This window comes from Brachyhypopomus gauderio, chromosome 5 (assembly GCF_052324685.1).
Source record: "Brachyhypopomus gauderio isolate BG-103 chromosome 5, BGAUD_0.2, whole genome shotgun sequence".
Lineage (NCBI taxonomy): Eukaryota > Metazoa > Chordata > Actinopteri > Gymnotiformes > Hypopomidae > Brachyhypopomus > Brachyhypopomus gauderio.
Window position 1 is genome coordinate 12,935,482 of NC_135215.1, and position 14,615 is coordinate 12,950,096.

The 14,615-nt window shown below is 42.3% G+C and overlaps 1 protein-coding gene across 1 annotated transcript in view; it reads left to right on the forward strand.

The window, feature by feature from the left end:
- Window positions 1-3,504: 3,504 nt before the first annotated feature.
- Window positions 3,505-14,615, forward strand: part of dock2 (dedicator of cytokinesis 2) — an 83,790-nt gene continuing 72,679 nt past the window's right edge. Inside the window, exons 1-13 of the mRNA XM_077005808.1 lie at window positions 3,505-3,652; window positions 8,678-8,761; window positions 9,192-9,232; window positions 9,347-9,402; window positions 9,511-9,607; window positions 9,777-9,925; window positions 12,277-12,412; window positions 12,629-12,786; window positions 13,044-13,125; window positions 13,290-13,422; window positions 13,563-13,638; window positions 13,887-13,963; window positions 14,455-14,615. The exon at window positions 14,455-14,615 is cut by the window's right edge and continues 90 nt beyond it. Of these exons, the coding sequence (XP_076861923.1) occupies window positions 3,610-3,652; window positions 8,678-8,761; window positions 9,192-9,232; window positions 9,347-9,402; window positions 9,511-9,607; window positions 9,777-9,925; window positions 12,277-12,412; window positions 12,629-12,786; window positions 13,044-13,125; window positions 13,290-13,422; window positions 13,563-13,638; window positions 13,887-13,963; window positions 14,455-14,615 (1,293 nt within the window). The 5' untranslated portion in view covers window positions 3,505-3,609. The remainder of the gene's footprint in view (window positions 3,653-8,677; window positions 8,762-9,191; window positions 9,233-9,346; window positions 9,403-9,510; window positions 9,608-9,776; window positions 9,926-12,276; window positions 12,413-12,628; window positions 12,787-13,043; window positions 13,126-13,289; window positions 13,423-13,562; window positions 13,639-13,886; window positions 13,964-14,454) is intronic.

The window sequence follows — 14,615 nt, forward strand, 5'->3', positions numbered from 1 at the left end:
AATGATTTCAGGTTCAGGTTCTGGTGACACTATAATAGCTCCATACCTGCTGCCCTTCTTACTTTCACTCTTACGTTTTGTTTACAAAGAGTTAAGCTCGGTGTTTTAAGGTGCTCTTCTCACTTCTTGTTACAAATGAAACGCTTATATGTGGCATGTTGCTGTCAGTTCTGTTTAACCTTTCTTTTGGGCACGTTTGTTTAGAGAGTTAATTGAAGACACCACATACATGTAGTCTGAGTTGTACATTCCTGTGCTTGTACTACATCCAAATGAATTGTAACGGTATTTAAGTCTAAGCATTTGAAATAATATAAACAATGATATTAAAACTTTTGACTGCTTTCTGTAATAAGACAATATATTGTCTATATAAGACAATACTTGTACTTTCACTTTCAGTACTTAAGTAGTATATTTTAGAATAAACTTGCAATACTTAAGAACAAAACATGTTGAATACTTTTGTACTTCCACTTAAGTATGATGCTTAAGGACATTTCTACTCAAGTCATTTTTTTTTGATAGAGCACTTTTATTTTTACACAAGTCTGGGTCTCTAGTACTTTATACATGTCTAGAAACTTCATCACATGGGAACAAATGTACAAGATAAAGTCATAAAGTGACATACCATGTGCAAATCTGTTGTAGCCTACAATTTATCATGTAACAAATTAGGCTATTGATGACTATTATTATTATTATTATTATTATTATTATTATTATTATTAACTTGATTGATACTGGAGATAAGCAAGTATGTGAAATAAAGCTTTAAATCGTAAGAAAACGTTTTGTAATTGCCTGCACAATAATGGTCTGTAATGGCACGACACACACCCCCAGTCACGTTTCACATGGTACATGTGTTGTCAGCACTGAGTACCTTGCTGTTGTCATTTAACTTGTCATCTTTCTGTGCTGATAGCCCATATACGTTAACGATCGTCTTAGTGTCGTTTTTGGTTACTAAATGCCATCTTTTCACTGTGTTTGTTAAGATGTCCCATGGCCTTGCCCACGATGCTCTCAGAGCGTCACATGGTATGAAATGATTTCTAGTTGCATACATTTGAGGTGGAATAGGCATGTGGGTCTGTGCATATAAGAAATATAAGATCCACAGTGTTAAACTGATTAAGGCACATAAGTGTAGTTAAATCTTAGTTAACCTTCTCCTTTCTTTTTTCTTCTTTTGCTTGTTAAAAAAAGAACGAGTAAATTTCAATGTAGATGGTATTCTCCTAAGTCTTCTTTGCTGACGCTACACTGATGCCAGATGTGGGATGTCACTGCCAAGCTTGAAATGATCGAGTGGAACATCAGCGATCTTCGAGGCGGTTGGCGAAAGACACAGTGCAGTGGATTGGTGTAGCGAGTGTTGCGCCTACCTCCTCAGAGAGTTCACTCTTGTCTGGCTGGGGAAGATGGAGGGGGCCAGTCTTACTGTAACAGCTGGTCTTAACAGTGGAGCCCAGTGAGCAAGAGATGAAACAATTCACCTACCACACTACAAGGGGCAGGGCACCTGACTCCACACAGCCGTGAGTGGTGCGGCATTGCGGCTGGTCTGCTGGTCGTTCCCACGATGCAGCTGTGTCTGGTGCTGGAGGGGAAGGAACTAAGTGTGTTCCTGAATTTGCTGCTGGAGCAGACGTGACAACTTCACCACAACGACTCTGGTCGTCCAGCAACGTTATGGGCCGATGCTGTCATGGGAAAGTGGGCAAGTGTGTTAGCTACGGAACCGAGTCTGATGTGCAGGAGTTGGCATTTGGACTACAATGCATCGCCACTGGAAGAGCCACAGTGGTTTGTGCGGCTCACTGCGCCGACCTGCCTCCGAGCAGCCGCTGATGACCCAGAGAGGACCTAGAACTCATCCTCAGCACGGTGAACTCATCCTCAGCATGGTGAACTCATCCTCAGCACGGTGAACTCATCCTCAGCACACCAGCAGTGTGGTGAGCGGCCCAGTGCTGGACAGCGGTGGAGCTCAAGGAAGAGGCGATGATGTCCCAAGCTACTCCAGACCGAGTGATAGCAGAATGGCGAGTGCACAGGCAGGGTGAGAAGATGGGACGATGCTCCAGCAGATGCCGTGAACCAGAGCCAGTGGGAAGAAGGACTGGGGCCGTCCCAGTGATGGGTGGGAAGATGACCTTCAGCATCTATGCTACAGCCAGGAAGACCAGATATTGCTATGGACTTTTGGATGAGTATAGCGAAGCCAGTGAGCAGGTCACCAACATTGGTTGTATAATCCGTCCATGTACATAAAATCCTGAATTCTCATTAAAATTAATGTATTTTTTTAATTGAAACAGTAAGTCTAACATTGACAGTCATTTGCATGTATTTGTTTACTTATGTCTGGGACTGTATTCAGTAACAAGGTTTTACCAGTTGTGATGACCATCATCACAATAAGTATTTAAAAAGTAATGTAAAGAAAAAGAACAGAAAACAATACAGATGGTGCATAATTATTTCACTTGTATAGCCTCAAAGGCATAAATGACAGAGCAGCCATGAACAGAACAACCGTGGCAGAGAAGTCTTAATTTCTCACAGCTCAAATCAGAACGTGGGCCATAAGGAACATTACAAAAAAAATACTGAGGCACTAACTGAATCTTTTCAGATGCCTTCCTATTCCTTCACTTTCACAGCCAAAAAAAACAGAGAAAAGTAGAGAACAGCTCTCTGGAGTCATCATTTCTGACCCCGCACTGTCAGAATATGTGAGCCACTGTAACACCAGACGTCAATGGTGATCGAATACCTTCAGATGAACTACCATGCCTTCACTTTCAGCCCAAACTGGATTCGTGACTCAGGTTTATTCACCAGGTTTGACACAGATATCTGTTTCTGACAGCTCCTGTTCGAATATGTGGCAGAGGGGGCGTGTCTGAGCACCATCTACAGGGTGGAGAAACAGCCTGGGTGAAGCCAAGGGTAATTAGAATTGGTCTTGATGAAGCTAACATGCTTAAACTGTTTTCCTTCCACAGGCTAACTGAGGTTGAAGGCGAGCCCACACAGATTCAGTAATTCATGATTCATGAATTATCTCCTCTCAACAGCAGTGGAGCCCACATTAATGTCATGACTGATGATGGCATCCCAGAAGCTAAAGGAGTGTCCATGTGCACAGGATCCCCACTGATGACTTGTGAATTTCCCCATTGCGGGACTAAGAAAGGTTTATCTTATCTTATGTTTATCTTATCTGATACACACCACAGCCTGACAGCCTCCCCACAGCCTGCAAGCCTGTGTGTCTGTGTGACACTGTGGAGCACATAGGCCTGAACTATTGAACTATTTTCTATAACAATGTTTTATATAACAAGTATGCTATCATATTGTAGCTTGATAATAGTGATGGGATCATTTGCACCACCCAATCAGATTCGCTCTAACAGGGTTTTTGAAAATGAGAGGTGGAAGAGAAATGAGTAGATTCAGAAAGAGGAAGGAAGAGAGAGAGAGGGAGGAGCACATCTCTCTTGATCTCTGACAGACACAGCAGGAAAAGAGACGAGGCCTGTCTCGTTGCACCCGGACGCGGACAGACCAACGGCGGCATCTTGCTTCGCCATGGCTCCTTGGATCCGAACCACCACTGAGAGATATGGCGTCGGTATGTGTGTGTGTGTGTGTTTGTGTGTGTTTGTATGTTTAAATGTTGCAGCTGTATAGCTTAAGTAGAGTTTGTGTTTGGGTGTGTGTGCATTGGTACTCAGAGCAAGTTCTGTGGACGTTCACTTTACTTCCTCCTCAACAGGATGTGGGCAGGTGTAAATCGGCGTGTATTCACAAGGCATCAGTTGAAAACAGTGAAGTGTAATGCATCTGATATGCAGAGACATGTAGTGGTGTTTAGTAGTGTGCAGTTTTAACTTTGGCAGAACTGGTTGTACAGAAGCACTCTGTGTGTTTTTCTCTGTGATTGATTTTATTTGTATGTATTCAATTTATCAGCCAAACTGCTTCAGAAGCATTTGCACAGTGAAAATGTCACATTTTTTTAATTACTGGACAAAAAGTACCTTGCTAGTTGCATAACCAGGCAGTGTTTTTGCTCTGAAATACACTGAAATCTTGAAAGGAAGTTTCAAGAAAAATCAGATGTCGATTTCTTTCTTGCGTTTTATTTCTTGAGGCACCTAGACCACTACAGTGTGGCTGGTGTTGTTTTTGTTTTCCAAATCTTTGCCAAATCCATACGTGCAATGTGCTTCGTGAACAGAAAACCACGGATTACTTTGCCATAAGCCATCAAAGGCATTCTGGTGGTGTTCAATAGTATAGGCCTCTGGACATATTTAGGTGAGCCTTAACAGTGTATTGATATGTCATGTGACCTGATAGCAGCTTGTTTGGTTATGTACTCTCACTCAGGAAGTCAACAGAGAGGAAGTAGGCCAACGAACTCAGAATTGCAGAAATGTAGTTTGTGTACTGTATGTAGGCCTTTCTACGCTGCCCGCGCCTGAAACATGCCGATCTTTTTGTTTCGTTTCACTTTCCATCATAATAAATGTCAAGAAAGTTTAATGTAGATAACAGAAAAACTGCTATGTGGATTGATGTTTGCTTCCTCTTTTATCAAAGAAACTGGTGTGGTACATCTGACACGTGGTGAAGCAAACTGCGTCTTTATGAGATTTTTAGATTTATCTGTTTGGGATTTTCCTATAGTCAGTCTCTCTCTCTCTCTCTCTCTCTCTATCTCTCTCATTCTCTCTCAGTAATCCCCTGGGTTTTAGGAAACAGATCCATAGCAGAGTCTTGCCTTGGAGTCAGATGTCTTACTATTCCAGCCCTATTACACATTTGCTGGCTGTCAGGTTTAAGACCTGTCTCTGGAGTGCTGAGCCTGTGTAAAATGGGTTCATTGTTTAGACATATTTTACATGTCTAAAAAAAGATCCCACTGTAAGCTTGAACATCTGCGTCTGCCTTTCCTGATACAGTAGAGTATGGCACTTGTACAGAATGCTTAAACGTGATGTTTAGAATCCATTTAGGCAATACAACCATGAGCAGCACTAAGAGGGAATGAAACTAAATGCTCAGTAGGCTGTACTGATGATTGCCTAGACTGTAAAAAACACATTTGGAGTGATTTACTGTGATTTACTACAGTTACTAATGTTGTCTTCATGAAAGACATCTTTATGCTTTTGTACTAGGCCTGAGTCTACAGACATACATCTATTTTTTTGTTGTTTTTTATTTAGACTCGTAAGTAAAACATTTTTGATTACTTAAGTGATTATGGCTCACTTAAGCGCTTCTTCAAAAGGTGGGACTATAATTTAGATTTGAAGACAGCAATCACTCTGATGTATGGACAGATAAGACATGCAGGATGCAGGACCAGTGAAGGGAACATGGCAGCCCAGTGATGTGTGTAAACTTCGGAAAGCTTGAACGTGAGTCGTGCTGCTGCATTGTGGGTCAGCTGGGAGGGTCTAGTGGCATGTGCTGGGATGCCTGCCAAGACTGAGTTGCAGAAATCCAGTCATGACCAGTGTTGTATAAAGTATTAGAGACCCATACTTGAGTAAAAGTACAAGTACTCTATCAAAAATGTTACTTGAGTAGAAGTTGAAGTGTTCTTTAAAAACTTTACTTACTGTAAGTAGAAGTACAGAAGTATTCAGCATTCTTTGTACTTAAGTATTGCAAGTAGTTTATTCTGAAATTTATTACTCAAGTACTGAAAGTAAAAAGTACAAGTACTGGGTTTTGAATTAATTAAAGAAAGCCATCAAAGTTTGATTATCAATTATTTTTATATATCACTTACAAATCAAAGATGTCAAAGACAAATACAAGTGGTCTGTATGTATAAACAAGTAGCAACTTAAAAAACTGGGCTTAACACTTCGCACACAAAAAACAGATAACCTATGTCCCGCTACGTCGTAGGTTTGATGCAGAAGTACAAGTTTGCCTTAATTTAGCTGAGAAAACGAGGTGTATTTTGGACGTAAAATCCGTCCGTCGGGTTCTAAGGGTGAGCCTACTATCCTGCTTTTACCCCTAACAAATGCCTTTACCCTATAAAAACACTACAATATAAAAATGGGCACATAATTAGTCAGCATGAAGAGACACTGCTTACTGTTGCTAAAAACACACAACTCAGCGTGACATCGCCTCCTTCCTCACCCTCACCGCCACGATCACTCGATGTTGAAGGTGTGGAAGGTGCCAATATATGTACATTAAAACGCCAACAAGCTTCTCTTCTGCTGTTACCAAACACGGTACCATCTCTTTTAATGAGATAAAAAGCGAATCATTTGGAATAATTTCGAGTATATGTGTATTTGTATAAATAAGTAAACTAAGCTGAAGGTGCTGGAAAATACTGAAAATGGACCTTCAAAGTGCCGTACAAGTGCATGAATTTAACTTCGCACGCACAAAAATCGAGAGGTGCAAGGACATCGCGACGCGACCGCGCGCGTGGCCAACGCGCATGGGCGGAGCCACCGCGATTTCATCATTTTTGCCGCGCGGACCCTTGCAGCAGTCACGACGTGTCAAGTGAACCTAGATTACGAAGCTCAAGTGTTCAGTGAAGGCAGCAGCAGAGTAAACGAGACGCGACCGGAGCATGCGCAGTTTTCTTATAAGACAGCCTCATCGCTTGACTCGGTGTTAGCGCCAGCTAACATGTTTATAATTGTAACGAGTAACTATACAGCTAGGGTTGCCACCTAGGTCTGACAAAAATCAAGGACACTCTGTCATACGCGAACGTAAATTGTTGACGGACGGGAGGGGGGGGGGGATGTAAAATGGACACAGACGGATTTAAAGTGTGCAGAAAAAAGACGGATTTAAAGTGTGCAGAAACAGTCTAAATAGTCGTTTGAACTAACCTAGTGAGAACCGGGACAAACTGGGACAGTCCCGGGAAAACCGGGACAGGTGGCAACCCTATATACAGCACGTCAAAAATTTATCGGAGTAAAAGTATTAAACTGATGGAAAATATGTAGTGAAGTAAAAGTGGAAGTAGGTGAAAAAAATAATACTCCAGTAAAGTACAGATACAGCATTTTAGTACTTAAGTACAGTAGTGAAGTAGTTCTACTTCGTTACTATACAACTCTGGTCATGACATGACAGGGGAGAGGACGAGGACCCGAGGTGCATCTCTGGAAGGAAGTGGCCAGATTCCCCTGATGTAATGTAATAGAAACCTGCATGTCCAGGTCGTATTTATATTTAAATACATGGATAAACCTAATTTAGTTATATCCAGTTCCCCAGGCAGGAGACTGTCATGCAACAACTGCCATCCAGGGCTGTCACACGCTTCTTCCAAGGCACATTGTAGCCAATCACACCTTTCCGATGTAGCAGGTCATGCAACATCAGGCAGATGCGTAAGCTCACAGACACCTGTGATTGGCCAAGGTCACTGTGATTGATGGGAGAACAAGTATGTCACCCCTCCCTCCCGGAGAGCATAGCCAGGTTTCTCTCTCAGGCTTATGGCCACAGAAGGCTGTAGGTCCTACAGTGTAGGATCATCAGTGATCAAACTTACACTCTTCCACAGACAGGATAGTCAGTTTTCTGCAGTTCCACACTTTATGTTATATATTTAATTTGAAAGATATAACAAATTATATTTGCCCTTTATTCTACACTTATTCACGACTGCTAGAACACAGTCCATACTCAACACTAACACTGCCATGTGGTATTCATGTTGGGCTGAGACAAGTCGATGAACTGCAGTGTATTTTACATGTGAGTGTCATCTAGAACCTCTCCACCTCCTCACTGTTAATATACAGATATGCAAACAAGGTGCTTGAACATTGAATTGTGCATCAGCATGTCTGGGGTCATTATCATGCAGTACAATTATTGTAATGATAATTTGCATTCATTATTTTGAGTGGTTCTCTGTTCGACAGTGTTTCTAAAAGCAAATGTATACAGACTAGCAGAATAAAAAAGATTAGTGGAATACTGTAAATATTTTGAAGAGTTTTAGAATGTTCTGTATATTTAGAATGGAATTAGAATGCTGTATATACACTGCTCAAAAAAATAAAGGGAACACCTAAACAACACAATGTAACTCCAAGTCATCCACACTTCGTGTTCAGATAGGAAGCAACACTGATTGTGAATCAATTTCAACTGCTCTTGTGCAAATGGAACAGACAACAGGTAGAAATGAGAGATTTTCAACTGATTTCGAAGATTTGTATTAATTGAGATCTAGGATGTGTTATTTTAGTGTTCCCTTTATTTTTTTGAGCAGTATATTTAAGATGGAACTACAATGCTGTATATAATTATAATTTAATTAGAATGATGTATATATTTAGGATGGAATTAGAATGTTGTATATATTTAGAATGGAATTAGAAGGCTGTATACATTTAGAATACAATTGTCCAGTCATGTTGTCTTTATGCACCCAGATCATCTTCACATAAGTGAGAAGCTCAGAGACAGGAGACACAGTGTGTGTTGTGTTCATACTCTGTAGCATTGTCTACAGTACCTGTTGTGTGCTTTCACTGCTGCTTTTATGATTGTGTGTATGTACTTAAAGGAGGTGTGAGAGGACTTGGTGTTGGAGTTGTGGTCATTTCTAATTCTCATTGTCTCTTTTTTTAAGTTAAATGGAATTTCACAGCCGCACACGAGAGGCAGCTATCACTTGTGGTGGGCGAAACAGTGCACATACAGGAAGCATATGACGGTAAGACCGCAGGATTGTGGGATGTTGGGGGACTAGGGTCCTCCTTATCCAAAGTGTTGCTACAAGATGTTCTTTCCCTTCTGGGCTGGCACCAGTCAAGCAGGTGAAATGGATTTTAACTTGGTTCTCTTCGTTCTGCTCCGCCATTTTGTTACTGACATGTTAGGGTTCTGATTCTAAATGACTGGCTGCTATGCACCAAATTGAAGGCAGCACAGTTGTAGCCTCTCCACAGCACACAGAAGGAAAGAGCCCGAGGAACTCTTGGAAAAAACTGTTTATATTTCTGTAAGAGATTAAAAAAGAACTCAATCCTTTATTGTTATGGCTCACAAAGGGGTAGACCAGATGAAACTAGAATTTGCCAAAAGGTTATTTTGAGGAATCAGTGGGAATATAACACAAATTCTTGCTACTGCTGTCATTGCAGGCTGGTATAAAGGCTATGTGAGCAGGAATAAGGAACAGAAGGTAGGGAGACATTCTCTCTGTGTTTGTGATCCTCTCTCATCTCTTCATTCAGATCTTTTCCTCTCTTGTTACACAGCTGAATTCAAACACATGTAATCGGTGTCTGTTCTACAGGGGGTGTTTCCCGCAAGTTTCATTGAGCTGAAGGAAGTTATTATTGAAAAACGGGGGTGAATGAGTTTTAAGCACATTCATTTGTGATTCAGCATAAATCCTTGTGTTGTAGAACACACTGCTTTTATCTCATTTCCGTCTTGTGTTCTGTTATTCCTCTTCAGGAATGATGAGGTTGTGACCTCTGCAGAGATGCCCTTAGTGAAGGAGGTCACCACCACACTGAGAGAATGGGGCAGTATCTGGAAGCAGCTGTTTGTGGTACTGTGTCATATGCTTATGCTGTATGTGTATTTGTGTGCGTGTGTGTGCGCGCATAGAATCTGTGTTTGTGCTAATGTAAGGTGGAGTTAATGGAAGATACTATTCATAAAGCTCTATTATACTGTGCTGTCAGTGTATTGTGTATCCCTTTGTTCTGACCCTGCAGACCAATAAGGGTGAGCGTTTTAGCCAAGTTCAAAGACTGATGTGGGACCTGATCGAGTGGCGTTCCCAGCTGCTCTCTGGCACCTTGCCAGGGGACGAGTTTAAGGAGCTCAAACAGAAAGTCACATCTAAAATCGACTATGGAAACAAGTACAGTAGCTGTGCCTTCTCTTTCTGTGTTTGTTAGTCTGTCTACAACAATTGGGGTGTTTTTCTTATGCATGTCCTTCCAGAGCATGTATCAAGGTTTGGGTTTGTTGTCATTGTTATTATTTCTCTTCAGTAGTCTACTGTTATTATTGGTATACAAGCTGTCACTAAAGAATGCTGGTGTGGTGGCCTGAAGCTGTGTGAAGTCCGGCGTGGTGACTGTGTTTAGTCCAGGTTGATGATTGTATTTAGTCTGGTGTGGTGACTGTGTTTAGTCCAAATTGGTGATTGTGTTTAGTCCAAATTGGTGATTGTGTTTAGTCCAATTGACTGTGCTTGGTTCTGGGTAGTGACTGTGATTCGTCCAGGTTGATAACTCTGTTTAGTCTGGGGTGTTGACTGTTTTTAGTCTGGGGTGGTGACTCTGTCTATCCTGGAGGTGGTGCCTCTATTTAGTCTGGGGTGGTGACTGTGTCTATCCTGGAGGTGGTGCCTCTATTTAGTCTGGGGTGGTGACTTTTTAGTTGTGGGTGGTGACTGTGTTTAGTCCTGGGAGAGTATTTGTCTTTAGTTATACTTATTTTGCTGGTTGATGTTATCCTGCTGTAGATGGTGATTAGCTCAGATCTGTGAGGTTTGGTAATAAAGGGTCATGGACAGAAACAAGGATATGGAGTCCTCGCCCTTGGGCAGGCCTCTCCATGACTCACAACTCTGGGGGCTCGTTGAGAAGAGTTTAATCAAGTAATCAAGCCTTGGCACCACTTAAAACTGCCCTGTCCTTTTAAGCAGAATTATCTTTGTAGAAAGATAGACTCTCTCTCTCTCTCTCTCTCTCTCTCTCTCTCTCTCTCTCTCTCTGTCTCTCTCTCTCTCTGTTCCATATTTTTCTTTTTCTCTTTTCTCCATGATGATGTAGTGGACTCCACCTACACTTGCTATTATAGCAGTGTATGCTCCTGTTTTCTTTCTCCTTGTGTTTCTCCCTCTCCACCAATCACGTTCACTCTATGTCTGTCTCATCCATCTATCTCAACTCTCTATCAGAAATGGGCACTCAAGTGAGCAACTCGAATCGAAGTCGCAATTAAGTCGCCTACGAAAAGACTTCAGACTTGACTTGAAACTCGTTCCTAATTATCTCGACTCGATTCGTTCAAAATAACTCATGACGCTGTGTGCGAGTTGTAGAAAAATACTTCCTTTGTGTGTTTATTTTTTCCGTTATTCCTTACTTTTTTCGGTAATTTGATACGCAGCCCATTATTCTCGTGACTGTGAGAAACAAATTAAAGACACTGGAACGATCACATTTGACTTCACAAGCACCTGAAAACACACCCACACCACTACTTTTATCAACACACGTTTTTACTGTAAATGAATGTAAGTATTTTACTCACCACAATTATTGTTTACAGGAGTGATAAGTGTGTAAATGAATGTTCAAGACTCAAAGATATAACTTTTTTTCGTAATTATATTTTTGTTTGCTTTGACGTTATCTTGAGAAAATATGTTCGTCCTCCAATATCGCCACCACGTTAAGATCGTTTTACAAAAATAATCGTCAGAAATGAGTGACGCTATCTACGGTTTTTCAGCCCGCAAAATGACAGGGATACGTAAGTAGTTTTCAGATGAGATTTTTGCTAAAATAAAGTTTAAATGTCATTCTAAGACGAGAGCTTACTTTTTTTTTTATTCTCAACGCTATTGGCGATAAAAGACACCGAGAGCTAATATATAAAATATTTTCCAACTCCTGTCCCTAAGCTTATCCTGGCATAGACTTGAGACTTGACTTTGACTCAAGCCTAAAGATTCGTGACTTGACTTGGACTTGTATTTTGCGACTTTTGAACAGCTCTGCTCTCTATCTCATCCATCTATCTCACTCTATGTCTGTCTCATCCATCTATCTCATTCTCTGTCTGTCTCATCCATCTATCTCATTCTCTATGTCTGTCTCATCCATCTATCTCACTCTCTCTATGTCTCATTCATCTATCTCACTCGCTTTATGTCTCATCCATCTATCTCATTATCTATGTCTCTCTATGTCTGTCTCTGTTTCTCCCTCTCCATCCATCACTCAATCTTTCTTTCTCTCTCTCACACACACACATAGACTTTGTGTGTGTGTTAGTGAAGTAATTTCAAAGGTAGCGATCTGTTCAGTGATCTGTGAAAGTTGAATGGAAATGTGTCACAATAATTCTGAGATGTTTTTTTAGGACTGAAAGGTGGTTATTTTGGGCTTTGAAGAGAGTCTCAGTCTCAGTCTCCATCTTTCCATCCCTCTCTTTGTCCCCCCACAACGGTCCCACCCGTCCCCATTCTCCCGGTAGGATTTTGGAGTTGGATCTGGTTGTGAGGGATGGGAATGGGAATATTTTGGACCCAGACACCGCCAGTGTCATCAGCCTGTTCCGGGCCCATGAGGACGCCACTGCCACCATCAACGAGCGCATTAAAGAGGAGCAGGTTAGAGATGCCAGCACTCACAGCTCTCTCGGGGTGCTCGCGTTGTGATGAACTCTGTCGTAAAGGGGATCCGTTCCTCATACACGTTGTGCACATTGGTCTCTATGCTCCTGTAGTACTGTCGTACTGGGCGGGGCCTGTTCAGCCAGGGGTTGCCCTGGCCCAGGAGCAGTAGAGTGAGGTGAATTTGCATGACTGAATCTCTCCCTGCTCCAGTCTAGTGTCCAGTTGGATCATTCCGGGGTGTCTGCGCGGATCCAGTCCTCGCCCACGCACAGTCTCTACGTGTTTGTGCGCAACTTCGTCTGCCGCATTGGTGAGGAGTCAGAGCTGTTCATGTCTCTGTACGACCCTCTCAAACAAGCCATCATCAGGTGAGTCGCAGCAGGTGGGTCAGTGCAGCAATACGGCTCCCCACTTCGCCCCACTGTCCTCCTCCACCCCCCCCCCCCCCCCCCCCCCCAGCGTCCTTGGAGGGCCAGACTGCGCTTTTCTCCAATCAAACGCTTTAAACTAAAACAATGCTCTCAATGAGCTTAACAATTTGAAGCCAGTGTTCTGATATGTATCCCACCATCTCTGTTCCTCTCACTGTCTTCCTCTCTCACTGTCTCTCTCTCTCTCTCTGCAGTGAGAACTACCTAATACGATGGGGAGACAAAGGTTTTCCTAAAGATGTTGACATGCTGAACAACCTGAAGGTGGTCTTTACGGTAAGCTACCACTAGAGGGCGGCATCTCTTTTTTATTGCATCAAATCTATCACATCAACTAGTTAAGACCATAGTGCAAGTTCCATTTCCAACCAGAACAATAAGCTGTAGATCTTTCAAGATGTTCATGTTGTGTAACTCTCAGTCTTTCTGTTTCCATGTAGGATTTAGGAAACAAAGACCTGAACAGAGAAAAGATTTATCTGATATGTCAGATTGTACGTGTTGGACGTATGGACCTGAAGGACACCAACAAAAAGTGCACCCTGGGCCTGCGCAGGCCGTTTGGTGTGGCAGGTGAGGTGCTTACTGTGGTGGTCTTTCTGAGTGTGCCCCGTGTGCAGTCCATCTTCTTAGCTTGGTGTCATTTGAAAGACGTGTTGTTTGTCTTTTAAAAAGCCACTAGTCCTCATTGTGTGCTGATAATTCTTTGCCAGTGATGGACATCAGTGACATCATTAAAGGAAAAATGGAGTGTGATGAAGAAAAGCAGTTCTTTATACCTTTTTTTCCGTAAGTCTCCTCTCCTACTTTATCCTACCCCAACAATCTTTCTCTTTTACCTATCACATTTCTACTGCATGCCTTTTAATGTAATGTAATGCTGATGAGCTTGCTTGGTGATTGATTTCAATGTCTGTACGTGTGTGCCTATGCATGTGTGTGTGCGTGTGTGCCTGTGCATGTGTTTGTGTGCATGTGTGTGTGCGCGTGTGTGTGTGTGTGTGTGTGTGTTTGTGTGCACTCCTGGGTACATACAGGGTCTTGGCTGAGAATGATTTTCTCCACACGCTCCTGAACAAGGTGACAGCCTCCCGAGGAGACAGTGGAGGACAGGGTACGTTACAGTGCCGTGGGGTCTCCGCTAAAGTACAGTGCTGTTATTTCTCTCCACTAAAGGTGCATTTTACCAGTGTGTCCAATAAGCCATCGTGCGAGAGAGTGGAAGTCTGGATTATACAACGATCTGCCTCAGAAATACAAGAGCTAAGGTTTATAGCTTTCAATAACACCAGCAAGTAGAGAGAGATAGACAGAGAGAGAGAGAGAGATAGAGAGAGAAAGAGAGAGAGAGAGAGAGAGAGAGAGAGAGGACAGTGAATAGAGAGATAACAGGTTAGAGATCAATTATATAAATGACGTAGACCCATTTGCTTCTTCATATTGGAAGGTCGTCAGGATTATCCTTCATTTTGAATCTAAGATCAGTCATTTGGGATCAGATCTAGTGACTACACACAGAGAGTCCAAGCAGTGCTTTTCTCATTCATGTCTGTTTCCAGTCACTGCTTATTTATGCTTAGGGTTCACTTGTGTTTTACTTCCCAGGGCTGTGGGTGACTATGAAGGCACTGGTAGGCGATATCGTTCAGATACGTAAGGAATACCCCCACCTAGTGGACCGGAGTACAGTGGTGGCCCGGAAGCTGGGCTTCCCTGAGATCATCATGCCCGGTGACGTCCGTAATGACATCTACCTGACCTTGCAC